At 37.6% G+C, this 24,058-nt stretch overlaps 4 protein-coding genes across 15 annotated transcripts; 3 read left to right on the top strand and 1 right to left on the bottom strand.

The window, feature by feature from the left end:
- The first annotated feature begins 302 nt into the window (after positions 1–302).
- On the top strand, positions 303–6,402 carry tefa (TEF transcription factor, PAR bZIP family member a). 3 transcript variants are annotated; one of them, XM_046854346.1, is made up of 4 exons: positions 303–806; positions 3,146–3,523; positions 3,838–4,058; positions 4,341–6,402. In XM_046854346.1, the coding sequence occupies exons 1-4, from the start codon at positions 716–718 to the stop codon at positions 4,554–4,556; spliced, it is 906 nt and encodes a 301-aa protein (XP_046710302.1). In that variant the 5' UTR covers positions 303–715; the 3' UTR covers positions 4,557–6,402. The 3 variants fall into 3 exon arrangements, with proteins under 3 accessions (XP_046710302.1, XP_046710303.1, XP_046710301.1); XM_046854347.1 differs by lacking the exon at positions 303–806 and adding an exon at positions 2,074–2,473 and having other exon boundaries at positions 4,292–4,433; XM_046854345.1 differs by lacking the exon at positions 303–806 and adding an exon at positions 2,139–2,473.
- Positions 6,403–6,456: 54 nt separating this feature from the next.
- On the bottom strand, positions 6,457–8,207 carry phf5a (PHD finger protein 5A). Its single transcript, XM_046854355.1, has 4 exons — positions 8,083–8,207; positions 7,307–7,330; positions 6,811–6,977; positions 6,457–6,663 (listed from the first exon to the last, which is right to left on the bottom strand). Exons 1-4 carry the CDS (start codon positions 8,132–8,134, stop codon positions 6,574–6,576), a joined length of 333 nt encoding a protein of 110 aa, XP_046710311.1. The 5' UTR covers positions 8,135–8,207; the 3' UTR covers positions 6,457–6,573.
- On the top strand, positions 8,120–19,122 carry aco2 (aconitase 2, mitochondrial). Its single transcript, XM_046854344.1, has 18 exons — positions 8,120–8,314; positions 10,019–10,162; positions 10,877–11,019; positions 11,219–11,477; positions 11,710–11,802; positions 11,926–12,084; positions 12,197–12,347; positions 12,436–12,540; positions 12,700–12,791; positions 14,562–14,667; positions 14,763–14,920; positions 15,060–15,133; positions 15,290–15,401; positions 15,511–15,789; positions 15,869–16,060; positions 16,237–16,369; positions 18,261–18,382; positions 18,480–19,122. The coding sequence occupies exons 1-18, from the start codon at positions 8,120–8,122 to the stop codon at positions 18,612–18,614; spliced, it is 2,652 nt and encodes an 883-aa protein (XP_046710300.1). The 3' UTR covers positions 18,615–19,122.
- A 1,222-nt stretch (positions 19,123–20,344) lies between these two features.
- csdc2a (cold shock domain containing C2, RNA binding a) lies at positions 20,345–23,979 on the top strand. 10 transcript variants are annotated; one of them, XM_046853663.1, is made up of 5 exons: positions 20,346–20,477; positions 20,565–20,610; positions 21,958–22,177; positions 22,327–22,449; positions 22,649–23,979. In XM_046853663.1, exons 3-5 carry the CDS (start codon positions 21,999–22,001, stop codon positions 22,809–22,811), a joined length of 465 nt encoding a protein of 154 aa, XP_046709619.1. In that variant the 5' UTR covers positions 20,346–20,477; positions 20,565–20,610; positions 21,958–21,998; the 3' UTR covers positions 22,812–23,979. The 10 variants fall into 10 exon arrangements, with proteins under 10 accessions (XP_046709611.1, XP_046709619.1, XP_046709618.1 ...); XM_046853662.1 differs by having other exon boundaries at positions 20,348–20,477; positions 21,926–22,177; XM_046853658.1 differs by having other exon boundaries at positions 20,349–20,477; positions 21,904–22,177.
- The last annotated feature ends 79 nt before the right edge of the window (positions 23,980–24,058 follow it).

A 24,058-nucleotide genomic window follows, 5' to 3' on the forward strand; every position in this document is an offset into this window, starting at 1 on the left:
TATAATCTAAAATTAACCTGTAAATTAGCAAAAAAATAAACTCAGTGCATAGAATACATCGCAAACTTCCTCTAGATAAGTTGGCAGGGGAACTAGTAAATCCTATGAAATTAACCCCTAGAGAGAGAGTTAATAGAAACACGATTTAAATTGGAAAGTGATGTAACAGGCCTCTTTCTAAAACAGATCTTTCACTTATACGAATAGTTATTTTTATTAAGACGAATAGTTTTTATTTTTTCCTTTAAAAAAAAAAACACAAAATATATATATTTTGTTCAATAATACAAATTTCACTTGTCAAAGCGAACACGGTAAATGTTGCCAATGTGATGAATAAGCTTTTTGTTTCATCAAACAATGTTGTACAGTGTCCATTGCATGAACGTTGGGTTATTTTTTATAAAGATATCCACACACGTGCTTTTGGTGTGCTTAGATAACCGATCTTTATTCCTATTGGCTGGTAGGTGCACTATAAGCACTTCCTACGTCCAATCGCAGACATCAAAGCTCACAGAGTAATTAACCTCAAAGAGCCGGGAGTGGCGTTTAAGTGCGCGCGCGCCCCGTGCAGAATAAAAGCAGTTCAGAGGCGTGTGAAGTTGAACAATTTCAGTACAGCTTGTGCGTTTCACTTTCTTTCGTCTTCAGGAGCCTGTAGAGAGAGGAAAAAAAACGTTACTTCTTGTCTTAATTTATAATTTGTTATATCATGAATGGTATAGAAATGTCTTCAGATATGCCGGATATATTTAAAGCCCTGCTTGAGCAACCTTTCTCCTTCATCACTTTCAATGACGACGGTAAGTATTTTGTATGCGTTGTTCAAATCGACACCAGACCTTGTCATTTTATAATAAATTGCTCCTAATGGATCATAGTAAATTATTGCATCGTGCATATTTCTGAATATACAATTCATATGTAAAACCCTACCAATCGTCAACAGTCCTGTATTCCAGGATCCAGTACAGACATGCTCTAACACGACTGGCTAAACTCCTGAAATAATGATCAGATTGAACCTGTGTGCCAGGGCAGGTACTGAGTCTCTCCACTGGCACCAGTGACCCAGTAGGGAAGGCAATGGCCTGATTAAATTAGATATTTACATTTCATACTTTTTTCTGCATACAAATGTATCACATTACGAAACATCAACACAAACGAGAGAAATCAAGATGAACCGATCCGATATGCTACATTAACCGCAGTTAATATGAACTTGGCATCTAATCGAGCTGTTACACACTGGCACATACATCTAACTAACATTCCAACAACCTCGTCTACATTTAGCCCTGGCATATTAAATTCATGGTCCATATGTGGTCCTTCAAGTATTCATAATAATGTAGTAATAATAATAATAATAATAATGATAATATATGCATATACGTTGAAATGCGCTTGTTTATTGACGCCTGGTATTAGACTTGTTTATGTAGATTAAGTTTGTAAAGGAGGTAATACTGATCTTCTGCTGAGTTGCTGAGACTCCGAGCAGCATGTTCACGTGCCCATTTTACCCGCGCCACTGGCATGTTTTTAAGATCCGGGGCGTGTAAAGCAGCACATGAGGCATGATAGTAAACCTGTTATTACAACATGGTCATGTATGTACGACACGTTATAAACGTCGCCTGTGTTCCCTCCTATGCTTAAAAAAAAAAGAAATCATGTTTTGCTATTAATGACGCAGTTCGCTCCTTTGGTAACAGGAATTCCTGTTACCAAACTAAGTCTCGCGAGAGTGTGGCCCTAACGTGGGCACCGCCTCCTGGACTCCAGCTCTCTCATTGGGCTGTCTGCATGTATACAAAATGAAAGCGGCACGTGCAGGGCCATGTGATTGCGCGCGCGCGCGTGTGTTTGCGTGCGTGGGGCAGAATAACATCGTGTTTATATACGTGTGTATGAATCGATTCATTCCAATGCATTATTTAATTTGAACATTACAGAAAATCTCCATTATTTAAATTTGGACCTCGACGCTATAAAGCAATGTGTGTGTGTGTGCGTGTGTATATATGTGGGTGTGTTTGTGCGCTTGCGCGTGTTGGAGAACACAGGCGCTCCCGGGGCTCGTGATTAACGCACTCTAATCCTACTACATAATTCATGATGCAGAAGTGTGATTGGTTCGTCTCTCTGAGTACACTGCTGTATTTACATGTGGGCGGAGCTTCGTGGGAATATGAAGCCAGCTCTTCGCGTGCGAGCATGGAGAATTGGGTGAAAGGCAGTGTTCTTTTTGATAGGGTGCGGTAGTGTCCACGAGTGTTTTCGCCGAAAATAGTAACCAACAACTATTTAACTGGTATATGTTTTAAATCTGAAAGAAAGACAAACAAAATGTCATCCAAACCAGTGCGTTTGGACGAAGGCGGCGGTCCTCCGGGTGCGTTTCCAGTGACGTTAAAGAAAATACTGGAAAATCATCCTCCGGATTTGTTGGAATGTGCAGATGGTACGTAGGTCACGGATTTCATCCCGAGCTGATGTGCACACGGTGTGTGTTTGTGTTTTGGAGGCATGAGGGAGAAAAATAAAGGGAAAAAACCTGGTTAGAAGTGTAAAGAATGCAAATGAAGTTCAGGAGGGAAGAGTCATAACAAAACCTGGTATCAAAATCTAGATTTAGGCTCCAAGTTATGACACATGCATGTGAAATATATACTGCATATTAAGTAAATGTGTATTATGATATTATAATGTATTTAGGTTTAGTTGTCTAGCAAAGCAATACTCATGAAAGTCTGTGATATGTTAGTGTCCACAATCTACAGATTGTTTGAAACAGAAAATAAAATAAAGGAATAAAGACAAGTGTAAAGGCACTGATAATACCGAGGCCACACTGGAAGTAATATTGTCAGTTTGTAGTCACAATAAAAGTACGCAAATCGTGGTTTATGAGTGGAAAGAGTGAATTTCTATTCTGTTTTTGCATCTGTGTGTTTTTAAAATACACACAACACTTGCATTATAATCACACTTATTAACATGCGATAGTATTTATGTTTGATTCTTATGTCCCATTCTCAAGCATGTTTACCAGTTACATCTTGTTCACCTGAAGTCTGATAATATAATGTAAATGTAATGCTAATTAAATTTTTTTTGTGTTTTCATGTTGTAGAAAATGAGAAAGAAAAGCTTTCAGGAGATGAATTGGACTCTGGAGGAGGAGTCAGTGGACTGGGGCCATCAGCTGCCTTGACCCCTGCTATCTGGGACAAGACAATTCCATATGATGGCAAAACCTTTCATCTTGAGTACATGGATCTCGAGGAATTTCTTATGGAGAATGGTATCCCTGCTTCTGAACAAGTGCAGCAGAAGAGCCTTTCCAAAGAGAGCTCCAAGCAGCTGATAGAGAAAGCCCCTACCATCATCCCAAAGACAGAACCTGGCCCAGCATCTCCAATTTCTCTCCTGCCAACTATGGAGTTGGAAAACTGTGAGGAAGAAGTAATAACTGTTGTATCGAACCCTGAATCAGTGGAGACCAAAACAGGTGAGAAACAATAATCTCAGGTTGTGACCAAGACCTACAGAAATTTGTGCTTTCCAAATTTACTCAAAATGCATCTATTAGATTTGACACTTAGTTTAATATTTGAACCTGGTGTATACAAGCAAAATTAGATGCTATACAGTGCAGTGCTGTATTGTCATACAACTTGAGAATATAGAGATGTTTTCTTTAAATAAATTCATAACACATGTGGCGAAAAAAAATACTAAATATGCATTATTAGAATTCTATGCATTCCAGGGTGCTTGTGTTGTACACAGTCCGGCTCAGTGTATATTTTGACCACATTTCAGGCCCAACCACAGCGAGAGAATGTCTGACACCAGACCCCATTAACCCGGAAGAAATTGAAATATCAGTGAACTTCGAACCAGATCCTTCAGATCTTATGCTTTCCAGTGTACCTGGAGGAGAACTCTTCAACCCTCGTAAGCATCGCTTTAATGAAGAAGATCTGAAACCACAGCCCATGATCAAGAAAGCCAAAAAAATATTTGTTCCTGAAGATCAGAAGGTAATTTTATAATGATTTTTTGTAATTTTTGTTTATAATGAGTTTTGACTGCCTTTGATATTTTCAAACAAAATTATTCAGTTATATTTTCCAAAATAAAAAATTAGACATGTATACTGCATTGAACTGGACAGTGCCAATACACAACCTTTTTGGTGCTGGTGATTGGGGGGGGATTTTCATTTTTGTAAAAAAAAATAATAATAATTGAGTAATACTAAACATTTTTACAGCAAACCATGCTTAATGCATTGCATTCAACCTGTTCGCAAACCATTCCAGGATGAGAAATATTGGCAGAGAAGGAAGAAGAACAACATTGCGGCAAAACGTTCTAGAGAAGCCAGACGGCTGAAGGAGAATCAGATCACAGTCCGTACAGCGTTTTTAGAGCGGGAGAACCTCGCTCTGAGGCAGGAGGTGGCTGAGCTGCGCAAGGACTTGGGACGCTGCAAGAAAATCGTGGCTTGCTACGAAGCAAAATATGGATCACTGTAAGAGTCTGATCCTGGCAAACAGCTGAACAGTTTGTTTTGTTCACAAGAAGTCAGTAAATCCACATCACGACAATTGAAACTATTACTCACATATTGCCTTTTAACTAATTTACTTTATTTACATTTTATGATGCTAGTCCAAACCTTTGATACTCTTGGGGGAAAAAAAAGAGCCTTTTTTTTTTAACCCAAATCTGGCTCCTGGGTATCAGATATGGGTATGTGTTTAGTAAAGTGTTGCAAGGGATAAACTGAAGACTTAAAGGGATTTTAAAAATAATAATTTTAATTAAAATAAACCCAATTATCACATTAGCCCAATAAACCAATAATTTCTGCCTAACTGTACCTGTTTGTTTATATACATTTTCGTATTTAAATAAAAATTTTTGTACATATAACTGGTATAAATAGTACCTGTAGTCTGCCTTCATAACATGTCTATAAGCATTACTTAAATATTTAATAAAGCATTATTGGAGTATGGCTTAGGTCTAAGATGACAGGTTTTAGGAAGTCTTTGCATGGAAGCAAGATATTAAATATATTTGCTTGAAGTGTATTTGGTGTATTGAATTCTCTTCAATTGAAATATTATCAATTTGCAATTCAATAAAACATCACATATTGATAGTCTTTAATAAATACTCCAACATTGATTTATAGAAGATTAATTAAATGTATATAAACGTCTTTTATAACAGGCCTGTGTCGATACCCTTAAAATGTGTTACGTTGTGTGTTGGGTATTAAAGAAGGCTGATCATTTTAAAGGTTGGCAACTGGAAGCAGGGGAAAGAGAACTAAGGTTGAAATTGTGCTCATTTGACTTGGTGCATTAGGATTGGCTGATGGAAAATCTGTATATAAAACCAGCATGTCTTGTAACTGAATTATTATTTCAACATTATCTTGAGTTAAAATGTCACTTCATCACTAACACTAAAAATTGGATGATGCCTCTGTAATTCATTGATTTCATTGTTAGTTTCATAGAAAGATAAATATAACGGGTTAGTGCACATTTTTCTGTGCTTTATTGTAGACTTGTTTTATCTGTGGTGAAAGAAAGGGGCTTTTCGCTTATTTATGATCAGAAGCATTAATACCCACTACACATGATTTGATGGCAGGGTTTATTTCTCAAGGTAGAAAAATGGCTATACTGTCTTGGATCAGAGTTTATCAGGGACTACTTTGCATTTCATTATCTGTGCATTTACTTAAGCTGCTTTTGATATTTGTAGACTATATGATATCTGTAGATATTATACATTAACTAATGGAATTATGTCTCTGAAGTTTTGACAACGTTTTCGACTATCAGCTAATATAGTTGTGTTTCCTTGATGTTTGTCTCATACTTCACCAAAAGGCAATTTTCCACCAGGTACTGCATAAACATTTTTTAAGCAAAACGGAGCCCTTTAAGTGTGACTTTTTACTGAGATTATTATTGTTCACCAGAGGTTGGTGTACTGACAAGCTCCAGGTAAATGAGCTCAGAAACATGGTTCAAACTGCAAATAATAAAAGCTCAAGTTTAATCTTGAAGGGAAAAATGTTACGTACCACATTTTTTGTACATGTTTAATCAAAATTATGTTGAAATAAGGATTTATACCTGTGTTTCTCTATAACTAAAAGGTCTGTTACTGAGCGAACATCATTTCAAATCCAGAGTACAGTTATCTACTTTAACATACCTACCAGGGCAGGGAACTAACTGATTCGCTGAATCACGTTTGTGAGCAGAGAAATAATGTCTGGTTAATAAAATATTGCTTTTGATAACTGTGCTGAATGTTTCATGCTTACATTTGTTATTAAAGAGATGTGTCTTATTATACTGGTCTTTGTGCTATTTTACTCCACAGCAAACAGAGTGAACTACAACTGCATACTGTATAACAGTTTTATTTATTACATTGGAAAAAAAAAAAAAAAGAGTATTCGTACAAAAGAAAGCTGCTGAAAACTAAAGGTAAAAGGCCGTCTTTTTCTATATTCCAACATCTTCACCTCTTTTTGAAGCCATACTTTTTTCTTTCATAAAAGAGGTCAGTCTTAGAGCTGCCGAGGTTCACGATCTTGGGGCAACCATCTCGCTGTGCAACAGAGAAAGAACACCACATTAGTAACCAAACGCATCATCATATTTTCTGTACCCACGGTGTGCAAAATATCAAAAACTTTTCAGGGTGACAAGGAGAAAAATAAAATACCCCAGAAAAATTAAATACCAATTTACTCACATCTTTTTCCTGTATGGTGCATTCTTTACAGTAGTAAGCGTCTGATACCCCCGGACCTCCGCATATCACACAGCGCCCTTGATACGAGCCGTAGTTACATTCATCACATATGCGTACGAGCGTGCATGGCCTGACGTAAGAGTCGCAGATGACGCACTTTCCATCGCCTGAAGACAAGTTTGACATTATAAAAAAAATTACAATATACTGATGACTTAAAACCTTTCAAAATAATCTCACATGAAATATAATAAAAAAAAATAATCTATGTCAACACAGGCAGATATATTGACAGGAATTTATACAAGAATATTTCGGATAATGCTTCCTGACATTAGCACAACAGTGGAATAATTAAACTTCCAGAAAATACAACAATCAAGTCATTATTTTTTTTAAATGAAAAGTATTAAAAAGGTACATTTTTATAGAAAGCAGGTTTAGTTAATGCTGCTGAACAAAAGTTTAAGCTCTATAGTTTCCTTTTAAAACTTACATTTTTCACAAAGTCTTCCAATGGCTGCAAAAGAAAAAGAGAAAGATGGTTAATCGTACAGTTTATAAAATCACACAATGTCTGCAATAGTCAGCTTTGACTAAAGCCTAAAATGTGGTGTTTGCCAGAGCATCTTGATCTACACTGAAAGCTTTTAGGAGAATAGTTTTAATGTTTCAACACAGACACTGTTTATGGACTACTGCGTTCTGTCTTATTAAATAAAAGTCTTCAGCATTGTGTATTTGAACTCCTAAATGTTTGGACATGTTCAAATGTTTCAATGTTTATGTTCGGCCTGAAAGGATAATTTTAATAAACTAAATTTAACATTGACATAGAATAATGAATCACACATCATAAAGAATGTAGACAGGCGGTGGATAATATTTGGTAGTTTCTTTGTAACGAGTAAAGTCATAAACAATATTTGGGATCTAAACTTTACTATTAAACCACAGGCTAATTATTTTGGGACATATAAACATTATCAATAGCAACAATCTAACAGCTAGATGATCATACGAAATGTATACTCGTTACATAACGACGAAGATACTGACATCATTTCGGTCTGCATTTTCAGCGGTTTCTTTTTATCGCGCTAAAAAGAAGCAATGCTAACCAATGCTACAACGAGCTTTGCGAAACTTGCTAATGTAGCTAACCAGCGTGGCTAATCAGATAGAGCTGCGCAGCCCTGATTCACAAGGATCGGTTTTAACCTGCATTGATATGTAATGATCTCTGTATTGTAAATTAACAGCCGCTCTTACCGACGCCTGCTTGTTTTCTGCAGAAAATCAAATCCGGATGATGTTTAGCCATTGTCTGTTAGCCGAAACAGAGCCGCCTCCACGACACTTTGTCGTAGTAACGTCACGCCGACCTTTCACCCGACTCTACTTCTCCTCAAAGCCTTACGCGCACGCCACTGCCGCCTTGTGGCCCACACGCGGTCATGCACACTCAGACTGGCAGCAAACTTCTCTACAATGCATCCCTCTGGTAACTATTTTCTAGTCGCCTTAATGCCCTTTGTTGCTAAGGGTTAGGACTAAAATAAGTCATATGTATAAGTTTTACTGATAAACCAACAGCCATGTTTTTAATGATTACAGGTGCAGGTGAACAGTATCCAGCTGGGATTATCCATAGAAATTTGGGAATAAACTCTTTTTAGGATGGACAATCTTTATTCTATGAAGTAATACTGCATAATCTAATTTACTCTTTCATTCAAATGACACAATTTTCGAATGTATCATTTGTAACAACAAAAGTAAGTAGAGTAGGCTATATGTACAGTACTGTGAAATTATGCCGGAAGCTGGTAGAAAAATAACGTCTAGCGATTGTGGTCGTAAAGTCGAAAGGTCGTAAGTCGCATAGGTCGTAAGTCGACGACTACCTATGTACTAACCAGAACATTGAAAACAAAATGCAGTCTTTAAATAAATTACATGTTATAATGTATTTACAGTACATTGAGTTTAGTGCCTAATACAGTTATTCACTGACCTCTAATGAGAGAAAGTTTTTTAAAATGTTTTTTTCCCCCCATATATATGGCATGGTGGGCAAAATCAAAGGTCACCATGAGCCCACTTTGTCCCACGGACTCTAGTTTTGGCATCTGTACTCTAGATTTTCCTGCAAATGGTGCAAAAAAAAAAAAAATTATATATAGTGAGCAGCAGTTCTACAGATGGAATGGAAGATAAATTCATGGACCCTATATTGTCAGCAGTCCAGGCTGGTGAAAGTGTAATGATGTGGATAAGGTTTCCTTGGCACAGTTTGGGCACGTTAATATCAATCAATCATTATATAAAAGCCTCAGCCTTTGTGAGTATTGTTGCTAAAAATGTGCATTTCATCATGGCCACAATTTACCCATCTTCTAATGATTACTCCAAACAGACAATGAACCAAGAAGGTCATCTAAAACTGGTTCCATTAACACGACAACTAGGCTGAAATATAATTTGTGCAACATGTTTGATATTTCTTCTAGACGGAGAGCGTGGCTGACTCCCATATTTCCTGTATCAGTGTACTGATCATTTTACTATTCTTCTTATTTTATTTTGAAAATGTGTGCAATGTCGTTGTATGTTGCGGAATTCGTTTTTTAACATTTATTCAAGTTTGATCTGATGATCTGACACTAAAAAATAGCCAAACTTCTGATCACTGCTCCAGTTTACGGAACAGTCCATTGAGTAATGTACTGAAAAGTCTACTTAACAGTGTACTGAAATTTGTACTGCAAAATCTATTGAACTGTGTACTGAACTTTGTAATAAATGGTCTGTTGAACTTTGTACTAAATGGTCTATTATACTGTGTACTGAACTGTGTACTGAACAGTCTGTTGAAATGTATACTGAACTGTGTACTGAACAGTCTGTTGAAATGTATACTGAACTGTGTACTGAACAGTCTGTTGAACTGTGTACTGAACTGTGTAACTATCTATTGAACTGTGTACTGAACAGTCTGTTGAACTGTGTACTGAACTGTGTACTGAACAGTCTGTTGAACTGTGTACTGAACTGTGTACTGAACAGTCTGTTGAACTGTGTACTGAACTGTGTACTGAACTGTCTGTTGAACTGTGTACTGAACAGTCTGTTGAACTGTGTACTGAACAGTCTGTTGAACTGTGTACTGAACGGTGTACTAAACAGTCTGTTGAACTGTTTACAGAACTGTGTACTGAACTGTGATAAGCAGAAGTGTGGGCGGAACCGGAGGTTCACAAGACTTAAAGCTGTGACGTCATTTTTCAGCGTCACATCTTTGTCAGTGCACAAAATGGCATCCTACTGCTTGACCGTCTCCCGGCTTCAGGTAAGCGGAAAAAAGCTATTAAAATACCACAGTGTGCGTGTTTTATTTGTGTGTAAACCTGTGTACACTGTGAATTGATGTAAAGGGCGTGTATTTAAGGCTGAAGAGGGTTTTTGGGGCACCGCGGTGAGGGTACAGAGGGCAGATAGCGGGCTAAAGCTGCTCAGGTCATCGCCTCCAAGGATGTTAGCAGGAGCTCATTATGAGCTCATTTACTAATCTAGTTAACACTCATGGATGTTTTCTAATGAAATATTTAGGAACCATTTTTCCTCGTTATGGTTTTGCTGGTTTTGTATGTTGGCTGTCTGAAGAGGGCGGCTTGGTGTTTTAGTTGCAAGGTTAACACAAGGTTATAAGAGTGTATGAGCTCAGAAGCGTGGAAATCGCACAACACAGCGCCATTTAATCAGCAAAACAAACGAAAGGGGAGAACCTTGTCAGAAACACATTTATAATCTTCACCCAGGTCAAGATTTTATCTCAAATGCAGGTCTGCTGTATCTTCAGGTAGTCACCTACTGAATTGTAGTGATTTTTTTTGTAGTGACTTCCACAGTTTCAATGTTTTTCATATTTGTTTTTAAAGACCTTGAGAATCATGAATTTTATCCTTAATCTCAATAGATTTATATTCCTTACTCACTTTTTTATGACTGGTTTATATTTTACTAGTAGTGTATCCTCCAACTTGAACTTGAATTCCCTCTGCAGCTAATCCTGGGCCATGGGGCTCGACGTCTTCATGTGTCTGCGGCCCTAAGTGCTAAAGCCAAGGTGTCTATGAGCCGCTTCGAGCCGAACTCCTACATCAACTATGAGAAACTCCAATTCAATGTCAATATTGTGCGCAAAAGGTCAGCCCGCATCCTCTCGTGCTTGCTTTTTGTCCTATCATGTTTGTTTTTTTTCCCCTCTCTTATCTACACTGGTCTGTTTTCCTATTGCTCTTTCTGTTGATTTCTGTCCAGCACACTGTTTTCCTATTTGTCTACATTAGTCTGGTATTGGAATAGCAATAGATAGCAGTAAGGTTTTTTTTTTGTGGTGCAACAGGTTGGACAGGCCACTTACGCTTTCGGAGAAGATTGTCTATGGCCATCTGGATGACCCGAAAAATCAGGAGATTGTTAGAGGACGCACATATTTGCGCCTGCGTCCAGATAGAGTTGCAATGCAAGACGCGACAGCACAGATGGCCATGTTGCAGTTCATCAGCAGCGGCCTGCCCAGAGTGGCTGTACCATCCACTATCCACTGTGATCACCTTATTGAGGCTCAACTCGGAGGAGCTCAGGACTTACAGCGAGCAAAGGTCTGTGATTAAAATGCCCTTCACTGCATGTTGCTGTTTATTGATAGAATTAAAAAAAAATTGAGATGTGCACAATGATTTGTTGAATCGTATTGTTTAAAAATTTTGATTTTAAAAAGGAAAATGTCCTTTCTGTATAGTTTCAGGAATTATTAGGTGTGTTAATATATTTTGTAACTAAATAATTGTGCGACTAAACTGCAGTATATTTCTTTGGCCTGCTTTGACACAGGAAGTGAATCAGGAAGTTTACAGCTTCCTTTCTAGTGCAGGGGCTAAATATGGTGTTGGTTTCTGGAAACCTGGCTCAGGAATCATCCATCAGGTATTGTGTAAAATGCTTTTATTTTTAAACCCATGCCTACTGGAAGTTTTTTAAAGATTTTTTTTCAGCAGTTTACCATGTTTTTAAATCTGCAACTCTGCAATGCTTAATTTCTTGTAACAGATTATTTTGGAAAACTATGCCTATCCGGGAGTAATGCTGATAGGTACTGATTCCCACACACCTAATGGTGGTGGATTGGGCAGCATCTGCATTGGAGTGGGTGGAGCTGATGCTGTTGATGTCATGGCAGGAATTCCCTGGGAGCTTAAGTGTCCCAACGTGAGTTTACATAAGCACGAACACTTTTGTGGCACTACATATTTGCAGTTGAAAAGCTTATCTTTAAAAAAAAAACAAAAAAAAACAAAAAAAAACGTGAATTTCTGTGCAGGTTATTGGTGTGAAATTGACAGGCAGTCTATCAGGTTGGACCTCACCAAAGGATGTTATTCTGAAAGTGGCAGGAATTCTTACAGTAAAAGGAGGCACTGGTGCTATTGTGGAGTATCATGGCCCTGGGGTGGATTCAATCTCATGTACAGGTAAGACTTCATTAGACGAAAAATAATTTGGTGTATGCTTTTCGGGCATGCTTACATGCGCTTAATTTTTTTTAAATATATATTTTAGGAATGGCTACTATCTGTAACATGGGTGCTGAAATTGGTGCTACCACATCAGTTTTTCCATACAATCACCGTATGAGGACATACCTGGAAAAGACGGGCCGTGCAGGTCAGTGGTAATATATCTGTACTATATCATGTTGAGTGCAACCTCGGTACTCGCTTTCTATGAGGTTTTGACTCTTTCCTTTTGATGGTATCGAGGTTCCATTGTATTTATCCATTTGTTTTTTTCCCCACTGTTGTACTTATTTTCTTGTTTGCTTAGAAATTGCCCATCTGGCTGATGAGTACAAAGATCTGCTCACCCCTGACAATGGTTGTGAATATGACCAAGTGGTTGAAATTAACCTAAGTGAGGTAAGCACACAGTCTGATTTAATCTATAACTAATACAAAAAAAAAATGGTAATTTGGATTTTGCAGATGAAAGAATATGATCTTTGTATGCTAATGTTGTGTTATTGTCATCAAAATATAATGTTCAGCACTTATGAGTCCTTTTATGGCATAATGGCTCAACAAAAGAAGCTGAGATTTATACACTTGCTACCCTGAGACCCCTCACTTGTATCTACTCTGTATTTGTCTTCCTTCAACTGCCAAGTCAAAATACCCGAGTCTCAAGGTTTTTCTGATAACTATAATCCTGGTCTGTGATCCCAACAGATGTGGCCTCTTGTACAACGTGTCATATTACAGAAATTGTGTTGTGCTAAGTTTTGTCATTATTGCCCTTCTTCTTTTGCCGAAACATTGCTCCATACAATGCTTAAACGGATACATTCCATTTTTTTAATTACAATTTAAAATCCAGTTTGAATTGGATGTAGCCAGAGATTATCTCCTCAGTCTTATAAATTTTGTTTTTATTATATAGTATGTTTTAAATGATAGCTGTTAGCTGTCATTTATAGCAGCGTTTTAGATTTATTTACTGCTATGCTAAAACATATTAGTACACTAACATGCAAAAAAAGTAAAGTAAGGGAACTCTTTTTGATTACTGTAATTTTTTTAAGCGATTTTTAACTAAATCTGTTTTTACAGCTTTGCTTTTCTGTTGATTTTATAAACTTACCGTAATTTCCGGACTATAAAGCGCACCCATATATAAGCCGCACCCACTGAATTTGACAAAGATTTTTATTTTTAATATAAATAAGCTGCACCTGTTTATTAGCTGCAGGCTACACTGAAACTAATTAACTTTACACAGGCTTTAATGAAAGACAGTGTCTGTTACACAGTGTAACGGGGGAAATATGTTGCGCTTTCTTTAGGAGCAGAGCGGCATTTTGGGAATAGGCTGCCGCCGCATTTTTCCGTTATTACTGCATGTGTGCAAGACCGAGGAATATGTCCTTATTATTTTCTGATGCTCATTTCTAAGTTTCTTTGACTAACCCGTAACACTGTTGTCAAGAAAAATAAAAAAGCACGAGTTTTGGAAACCTGTCTGTGCTTATGATTTCTGTTGCAACTGGAGTTAGTGAGCTCTCCCTTCACCCAGACTCAATGCGTTACAACAGCTTGTATCTAAACAGTAGCCTACCAAGAAAGTCATTGTTCACTGTCCTACTCCTTCCTTTCACAACTATTTCTCTCGGGAGTTTTTCTTTTGGCGTCGTCGTGCGTTAAAAAAAAAAAAAGTTTTTTCTCGTAATGCCGTGCAGCTCAGAACACAGGTGAGGTGCTTTTTTTTCCTACCCGTTTCCAGTCGGAAATTTCATTGGTCTAATGTTATGGGGCTCAGTTTTTTGGCTTAAAGTTTGTGAAAACGGGAAAAACCCAGGAAAAATTTATAAATAAGCCGCTTTGTTGTTTAAGCCGCGGGGTTTAAAACGTGGGAAAAAAGTAGCGGCTTATAGGCCGAAAAATGCGGTATGTACTTGTTTCTTCTGGCACTGGCTCCTAGTCATCCCCAAGTTTAACCAGAAAGGTTATTCAGTATATTTCTTGCGTTTAATTCCCATGTATGAATAATCTCTAAAAAAAAAAAAAAAACAACTGTAGTTTAACAATGTTCTATGTAAAATTACTATTAATATTCTACTTTCTTGTCCAGATAAGGTCTCTAATCCTACTGTGCTCTGGACTTTTGCTGATTTACTGTTTAACTTTTTGCAGCTGAAGCCACACATTAATGGTCCCTTCACTCCTGACTTGGCTCATCCAGTGTCTGACATTGGCGCTGTGGCAGAGAAGAATGGCTGGCCATTAGAGGTCAAAGTGGGTATGTACACACCTTCATTATCTCTTAAAAACACAACTTAATAAAAACTTGTGCTGCTGGATTTTCAGAGGAAAAAAGTATTTGTTGACTTGCAGGTCTAATTGGAAGCTGCACCAACTCAAGTTATGAAGACATGGGCAGAGCTGCCTCTCTGGCCAAACAGGCTCTAGATAAGGGGCTCAAGTGCAAGGCCCAATTCACAGTCACCCCTGGTTCTGAGCAGATCCGTGCTACCATCGAGAGAGACGGTTATGTGAGTTTCAGTATTTGAACAGTGACCAGATATAGATGCTGTAATGTATAAATACAGTCAGTGATTTAATGTGTAAATTTAGGGAGTTTATCAACATGGTATCAATATAGTCATAGTAAATATATTTGTTTGGTTGCAGGCTAAAATACTGCGTGATGTTGGAGGAGTTGTCCTGGCCAATGCTTGTGGACCATGCATTGGACAGTGGGACAGGTAACACAAGGAACCCTGCTTATTAAATGTTTTATTACTCAATATTAATTCTTTAAATTGATTCTATTTGTGACTTCTACCTGTTGTTGTGGTTTTTTTTTTTGTTTGTTTGTTTGTTTGTTTTTTATTATTATTTATTTATTTTTTCCCCTGTAGGAGAGATGTTAAGAAAGGCGAAAAAAACACCATAGTCACATCCTTTAACCGGAACTTCACAGCACGAAATGATGCAAATCCTGCCACACATGCATTTGTCACATCCCCAGAGGTATTAGGATTATAAGATAATTGAGGGAAATGCTACTGTTTGGAGCACAATCTCTTCTGTTCTTTTAGTTGTATTTTGTGTTACAGTGTGGTTTTTGATTTATAAACAGATTGTTACTGCACTTGCCATTGCTGGTACATTAAAATTCAACCCTGAGGTAGACTATCTCACAGCTCCCAATGGAGAGAAATTTAAGCTGGAGCCCCCTACAGGAGATGAGTTGCCTGCACTTGACTTTGACCCAGGCCAAGATACATATCAGCACCCCCCAGCAGATGGGTCTGGACTCAGAGTGGATGTCAACCCACAGAGCAACCGCCTCCAGCTGCTCGAGCCTTTTGACAGGTGGACTGGCAAAGACCTAGAGGATATGCAAGTGCTTATTAAGGTAATTTAGAAAAAGACTGTTTCCAGACTTAGTTTGTTGGATTGTGCTTGTCTTTACATGTCATTTACACTGTTTCTAGGTAAAAGGCAAATGCACCACTGACCACATCAGTGCTGCTGGACCCTGGTTAAAATTTCGTGGACATTTGGACAACATCTCGAACAACCTGCTTATTGGAGCTGTCAACATTGAAAATGATGCAGTCAATAAGATCCGCAATCAGCTAACTGGAGAATTTGGTGCTGTACCCGATGTTGCACGCAATTATAAGGTAAAAGGTCCTCACTTTGAATGTCACTTGATTTCTTTATTTAATTTACTGCAAGGTTAATCAAAGTTATTTAATTTAGATATGTTTCATTGATGTAGAAATAATAATACACTGGTGTGTTTTGAGTAAGACCCTTCAGAAGTAAGAACAATTAATTATTATTGTTATTCCTGTAGAAAAATGGTATCTCGTGGGTTGTGGTGGGAGATGAGAACTACGGCGAAGGATCCAGTAGAGAACATGCTGCTTTGGAGCCTAGACATCTTGGAGGCAGAGCCATCATTGTCAAAAGCTTCGCCAGAATCCATGGTGAGTGTTTGAGTGTTACTCTGCGTTTTCCCCTGCACTAAAACTTAGTCTTTATTAATCTTGGAATACACTACAATACAACAACAAAAAATTTACAGGAATGGGAATATTTACCTTTATTTTGGCTGGTCACATACATTATATATTTTTGTGTGTGTATGTATGTATGTGCTATGTGATTTAGCTAGAAGTCTTTTAAAAGCAGGTGGGGAATGGGATTAACAAAACATCCTATGCACATCTCTACACTCTATACAAAAGCTTTATAAATGCTATAAACACACATTCCCTAGAGAGGTGACTAGTTTCATTTCTCTGCATTTTCTTGTATATCTGCTGTACTTTTAAACCTGATTCCCCAAACATTAAACAGGCCTATTTGTTGCCTGTAGTTTTTGATAGTTAACACTGCAAAAAAAAATTGACATTACATTTACAAGGAACATATTTGGGAACATAATGCGTAAGAGAACAAAAAGTCAGGCTAAGAGCAAATAATAAGAGAAATAAGTATTTATGTCTTCAGGGAACATATGTATTAATATAATGATAGGTTGATAGTCAGCCAATTAATGGTTTTCCATTAATTGTAAAGTTGTTTGAGAGCTGGCTAATGACTAAAGATACCTGCTTGTGTGTTTCTCTGCAAGATTAACTGTGACATAATAATTTGTTCTAATAATAATAATATTATACACAATGAAAACAGCAGAAAATGACATCCTTAGAGCTGTGGATACTTGAGCTGCCTTTAAAAAAAAAAAACATGATTCTGTTAATAAGTGTTTCAGACCTTTATTGGTACCTTTATCATTCAGGCTCACACTGTTTAGTTGCACATAGCAGTGTGGGATGTAAGGCAGTATAATTCCCTAATTTAGCACACTACGTTTCTTTCCTACTTTATTAATCCAATGGGGAATTGTGGTTTATTGCTGTTAGTTGTTTTGTGGGTAATGAAATTAATGAATGTTAGGTTTTTTTTTTTTTGTTTTTTTTTTAAACCTTGATAGAAGCTTAATTACATGTTACATTTCTTTTCAGTGTAATACTCCATTTAATTAGTTTAAATGAAGAAACTAATTTTTAATGGAGGAATGACAGACTGGTTCAAGGTGAAGGTTAGACTGCATCAAGGATCGGCTCTGAGTCCTTTCCTGGTTGCAGTGGTGATAGACAGGTTGACGGACGAGGTCAGACAGGAGTCTCCGTGGACCATGATGTTTGCGGATGATATTGTTATTTAGTTATTGTTATATGCGCTGGAGAGAAGGGGAATGAAAGTCCGTAGGAGTAAGACAATAGTACATGTGTGTGAATGGGAGGGAGTGCAGTGGAGTGGTGCAGTTGCAGGGAAAAGAGGTGAAGTAGTTCAGGTACCTGGGATCAAATGTGCAAAGTGCAAAAGAGTGTAGGCAGGGTGGAGTGGGTGGAGAAGAGTGGCAGGAGTGATTTGTGATAGAAGAGTATCTGCAAGAGTGAAAGGGAAAGTTTATAGGACTGTGGTGAGACCTGCGATGTTGTATGGTTTAGAGACAGTGGCATTAAGTAAAAGACAGGAGGTGGAGCTGGAGGTAGCAGAGCTGAAGATGTTGAGGTTTTTGTTGGGAGTGACAAGGATGGACAGGATTAAAAAATAGTTTATTAGAGGGACGGCGCGTGTAGAACGTTTTGTTGACAAGGTGAGCGAGGCACCAGAAAGGAAGAAAAGAGGAAGGCCAAGGAGGAGGTTTATGGATATGGTGAGGGAAGACATGCAGGTGGTTGGTTTGAAAGAGGCAGATGTAGGACAGGGACAGGGGGGTATGGAGACGGATGATCCGCGGTGGCGACCTCTAATGGGAGAAGCCGAAAGAAGACTCCATTTAACTAGTTTTATATCTCTTAACAGAAACAAACTTGAAGAAACAAGGCCTGCTTCCTCTTACCTTTGCCGACCCTGATGATTATGACAAAATCCGCCCAGATGATAAAATATCCATTGTTGGTCTCCAGACTTTTGCCCCTGGAAAGGTGAGGAGCATTTTTCTTGCTTTTGAATTTAATTTTTCATTTGTTTGTCTACTTTGTCATTATTAATGTGTAAATCTTTGTGTGTGTTCATCTTAAGCCCCTGCATGCTGTACTCAAGCACAAGGATGGCAGCAAGGAAACTATTGAGCTAAACCACACTTTCAACGAGACACAGATTGAATGGTTCCAGACAGGCTCTGCCCTAAACAGGATGAAGGAGCTGCAGAAATAAAGGACTGGTTTTGAAGAAAGTGCAAGAAGCTACCCAAATAGAAGGGTTGTAAGGTGTCAAATGTTCAGCAGACTGATTTGTATTTGGTTGACTTAAACACACCCCGTTATAGTGACAGCATTCAATCGGATTTTATGTTTCTAATTAAACAACCATTGTTGCCTAAATAAGGCATACAAACAATAAATCAATGCACAGACACAAGTAAATGTGAGGAGCCAACGCAGTGTTGATGATTCCATAGCGTTCCGGTAGAGGTCTGGTATTTCACGCAGCTGACTAAAAGTGCATGTTGCTTGTTTTTTTATTTACATTTTTGGATCTTGAATCAGCTTGGGAAAGGAAACCTGACACTATACTTCTCAAACACCGCTGTTTTCTTTAGATTCCACACTTGATCTAATATTTAATCCAGTGAGCTCATCAAATGAGCAGCAGTTGTATGTCTTTACTCTGCCCTTTGTTATCGCTTTAAGGAAGTAATCAATAAAAACTGCTTGCGAATCTTGTTCTGTGTTGTGAAGTTGCAGTAGTAAGTGCCCATGATTTTCAGAGCTATGTCTAAGTAATTAGATGTTTGGGTTTTCTGCCTTACAGGTTCAACATAAAATTCTAACTCCAACTCCACTGTATATACAGTCTGTCATAACTTTAAAGATTTGAAATGTAAATCACAAAGATAAGACATGCCTATTTATTACCATTGTCAAAGTCAATTATACATAAAATTGGTTGTCAAAACCTGATTAAAATCAATATACTCTGATTCAAAAGCTTGTGTGGTGACTGAGTGACTATTCTCTTGTATGACTGACTGATTCAGAATGGATGGTAGTACTACTATAGATATATGACACAAATTGTGTGATTTGATGGATAAAGGTGTGGAAGAATAGGAAGCTGATTGGCAATACAAATTAGAATATCTTCTATATATAGCTATAATTGAAAACTAGAGAAGGGTCTCTTACTGCTCTGAAAACAGCCTAAATCTTTGTAGCAGAGTTTCCACAAGATATTGGAGACATACCTTTTGAGATTAATGTGCAGGATAACACATATACCACAATGCAAATATCTTTTATTGGATTCAAATTTGGTTCAAGCAATGGTTTGGTATTCACAGGTCAGTGTACCAGACTCCACTCTATCCACACCATTACACCATCCTCCCAGCCTGCACTGCTGACACAAGGCAGGTTAGGTCCATGGAGTTATGTTGTTGGTGGTAAATTTAGGCTACCATCTGTGTGCATCAGCAGAAAAGATTTAACAGTCCAGGCTATGAGGTAACTCTAGAAACTGCTGTGTGTGGAAATACCAGGAGCTGCTCGCCCATACATGAGCGTAGGTGTACAGGTGTTACTAATAATGTTTTTAGATAATTATAAACAAGTCAATAAAGTAAACAGATTGGGAAAGGCTATGTGTATTGTGCGGTCACACGGGTCTTGTAGATGATGAATTTTGAATTGAAAAAATAGTTTTAATATTGAATATCCTAAAAATTGCACTCATGTCTCACCCTACTTCAGAGGATCATCACAACAATACTGTGGATACTTGGATACTGTACCCAAGGCCTGCTCCTGTAATCATAATGATCTGATTCTCTTATCAAACATCCTTTTAACACACATAATACCCAACAGTATTATAATACCATAATACACAACAGTGGAAGAGGAATAAATTGTTATCCCATCATTGATTGGTACCTAAAAAAATAATGGGTTTCTCTTTAAATCTGCTCACGATCTTCTCCTCTTTTTGTCTCAGGGAGTTTGTCTGGCCCTTTGCCGCATCTAGAAATATAATTATATCGTATCAAAATTCTGGTGTCTGTGAAGCTGCTTTGTGACAGTGTGTATCATTAAAAATGCTATACAATGCTAACAATGATGGTGCGAATCTAATGAGGATGAATGATTGAACACTTTTTTTTTCTAGAAGAAGCACATCCAGTCCTCCTCCTCCTCCTCCTTCGCATCATACGGTAAGCTCTGCTGGGGTTTGTGTTTTCTGTATGAACAAACAGCTGTGTGTCGGTCATGAATCAGCTTCAGCTAAACACGGCAGCAGTGTAAAGACCTAGTTCACCCGCGGACATTTTGAAAATACGGTAGGAGAGAGAGAGCTTCAGTCGTGTTAAGGTCTGTTATTTCTCCACATATCGTCATAAATACAACGCCATGCTGGTTTTAATAACGCGTTCATGTTTACACGTGAAGGGAATGCCTGTGGTGTTTGCCCAGCGCAAGGGTTATGGGTTTTTCTATGTCGTGTCATTGTGTAAACCGCACCGTCTCTCAACATTAAACGTGCTAAAACAATAAACGGTGGAGGGAGACTTATGATCATTTTGGTTCAGTGCGCTGCTCTGCGTATGGGGTCTTTTCCTTCAGTCAGTGAACAAAAAGCAGAACAATACATGATCACTTAGAGATCATCTGTTTCCGCCCTGATTTTATGGAGCAGAAAAATGACACATTTTCAGAGACACTTAATTACTGAAAGCTCTCTGTTGCAGCATCATGATGCTGTTGGTCCAGATATTGTTACACATTTACTGTCTACATATTAACATTACAGAAATATTCTGGTTTCAGAGCATGTTTTGTAGACTACCTGTTTTCACCACAAGCTTTCTCTGTGTAAAAAAATGCACCAGTTAGGTAGTAACTTAGTTGGCAATTTGAAAACAGTTTTATGATTTTACTCATGTCGAAAGACCAACAGATCACATGTGTGCTTTCTCTATTTTAGAAAATGATAAACCACCACTGGTCATTTGTTAACCCATCTCATCTTTTTTGCTTTAATGAAAAATGACAAATGATTGATATTTGGGTGGTGGGCCATTATCCCTGATGCCGGATGATGATAATCGATGTCAGTGATTGAATTGTGCAATCTATTTTTGTTAAAAATGTTAAATACCTTAGTATCATGGCAGGGATGAAAATCTCCTGCTAACAGTCCTGTGCCTTGCCTATAGAAACATTATACATAATAAATGTTAGCTATAAGCTGTACATACATACATACCTTCAAGGTGTACAAAGAAGGTGTTGTGGTGCTGGTCCCTTACAATTGATCAACAATATTCAAAGAGGCTGAGTATTTATGTATAACAGGAGCTGAGTCAGTACATATATCATGTACCTGATAAAATGAGCATGAAGCATGAGCATGAGGTGTTCTTAACTTTCTAAAAAGTATTTGCCATCACTGCTGACTTGCTCACATTGTAGCTAATGCCAGATTGTTATCCTGAATCCTTGTTTAGACTAATTTCTACATATCAACAGCGCTGAATCTACTCCACCTTGCTATTCTCCAGCCATTATAGCCTGCAGGTTCAGAGGGCTCAGACTCCTCTGAATGATGACTGATTCAGATACATCATCCTCATCTGATCCCCTGCTGCACAAACCCCATGCTCCCCTCCCACTCTCTTTCCCTTTTCTGAGAGGTGGAAGTCATGTCTGGGAGAGGAAACCGCCACAAGCTGGAGAGCCACCTAGTCCACTTCCCACCAAGCGCAATCGCTCCTACTCTGCGTAAGTTAGAGCAAAATGACACATACTAAAGAGGTTGAATAAAACTTGTTTGCTGGAGCAGTTTCGACTTTGCCATATCTAAATGTGTGACAATTGTTTTTGCTAGACTTTTCCTAGACTTTTCTAAATCATTGTCTCTGTCTTGTCAGTACTGTGAGGTCCAGATCTGGACCAGTTTTCAAGGGAGTCTGCAAAAATTTCTCTAGATCCCAAGGACATGGTTTCATCCGTCCTACTCATGGAGGAGAGGACATATTCGTTCACATTTCAGAGTGAGTACACTGTCAGAGTAAATTATCATGATACTTTATCATATTATTATTTTCTTTTTTAATTGTGCTTCAGTAGACTTTAGAATAATGCATAATTTTAATTTCTTGAAAATATGAGTTACAAAGTTTGTTGGGGCACTCTTTATGCAATGTTTACCATCTGAATAATACAGAATAATATGTGCCTTTTCTTTATCAGCATTGAGGGTGAATATGTACCAGTTGAGGGGGATGAAGTAACCTACAAAGTGTGCCCTGTCCCACCGAAGAATCTGAAGTTCCAAGCTGTAGAAGTGGTAATCACTAACCAGACACCAGGAACAAAGCATGAGACATGGTCTGGACAAGTCATCAGCTCATAGCTAAGACATTTAAGTTTTCTAGAATGAAAAACAGAAGTTTGGGCAGGAAGAGTTCTGACACGGAGAAGGAAAATACAATGGTACAAATTAGATGAAGGCTTTAAATACATATTTTTGCCAACTTAAACTTGAAATCGTGTTATATGTAGGTATGGTTATGGTTAAATTTGGGGATGCGTAACTTCTGGGTCTTTAGCTTGACAAGTAATATCTGCTAACAATTATTGAAAAGTGGTCCAACTAACTGGAGTCAAAAGTTAGTTTGTCAGGACTGAGCTTTTAAGATCTGGTTAGCACTGATTTTGTCTCTGTGTCTGTATGTCCGCATTTATTTATTTATTTTTAAGGGTGAAGTGGATTTTATTCTATTGGTGCATTGTAATTACATATTACAGACAAAAATGCATTTGTGTTTTATTAATAAACAGTGTTACTTATATTCTTAATAACTATAGAACAAATGTGAAATTTCCGCAAAAAAACAAATATTATTTCCTTACCTCACAGTTGGGATGGACAAAGAACTGAGAAATTGTACTTAAGTGACATTATAGTTAATGTGTCATAATCTTAATCAAATAAAAATGTAAGTTTCCTGTCAAAAATGTAATCAAGTGGAAATCAAAATGTTGCCTAGTTACTTAGGGATTGGTGTGTGCAACTCCAGGTTCCACACTGCATTAAATTATTCATGTTCAGACACACGTAGTTAGCTATAGCTATAGTTAAATGAGAAGGATGAGGTTTATAAGTGGTATTTTAAAGCTCTACATGAACATTTAAGGAAATTAAGCACTTGTTTTTAAAATGTAATTAGGTAAGGGTAAAAGTATTCAACAATTAAGTATAAATACAGCACAATAATAATGCATAATAATTATACAATTACCAGTACTCAAATATTGTCTACCCCTGCTCAAAATAGTAAATTGTTTTCATGAACAATGGATGCTCACACCTTTAATTTCTCTGATAATGAACTGTTAATTTGTGAAAAGCTGTTTAATGATGTTTCATTGTCACCTTTTCTGTAACAAACGGTTCCTTTTTAAAGAACATCAAAAACCAAGTACTTAATTAAATACACCAGTCAAAGTCACTTCTTTCACACCTTCAATTAAACTGTTTTATTTTATTGTCTACAATGTAATAAATATGGTTGTCTGAATTTGCAGTTGTCTGACCAATACGTGATTATTCACATACACTGAATATTTAACTGTTGATATACTGAAACTGTGGGTGAA

The sequence above is a fragment of the Silurus meridionalis genome, chromosome 7, assembly GCF_014805685.1.
Source record: "Silurus meridionalis isolate SWU-2019-XX chromosome 7, ASM1480568v1, whole genome shotgun sequence".
Taxonomy (NCBI): domain Eukaryota; kingdom Metazoa; phylum Chordata; class Actinopteri; order Siluriformes; family Siluridae; genus Silurus; species Silurus meridionalis.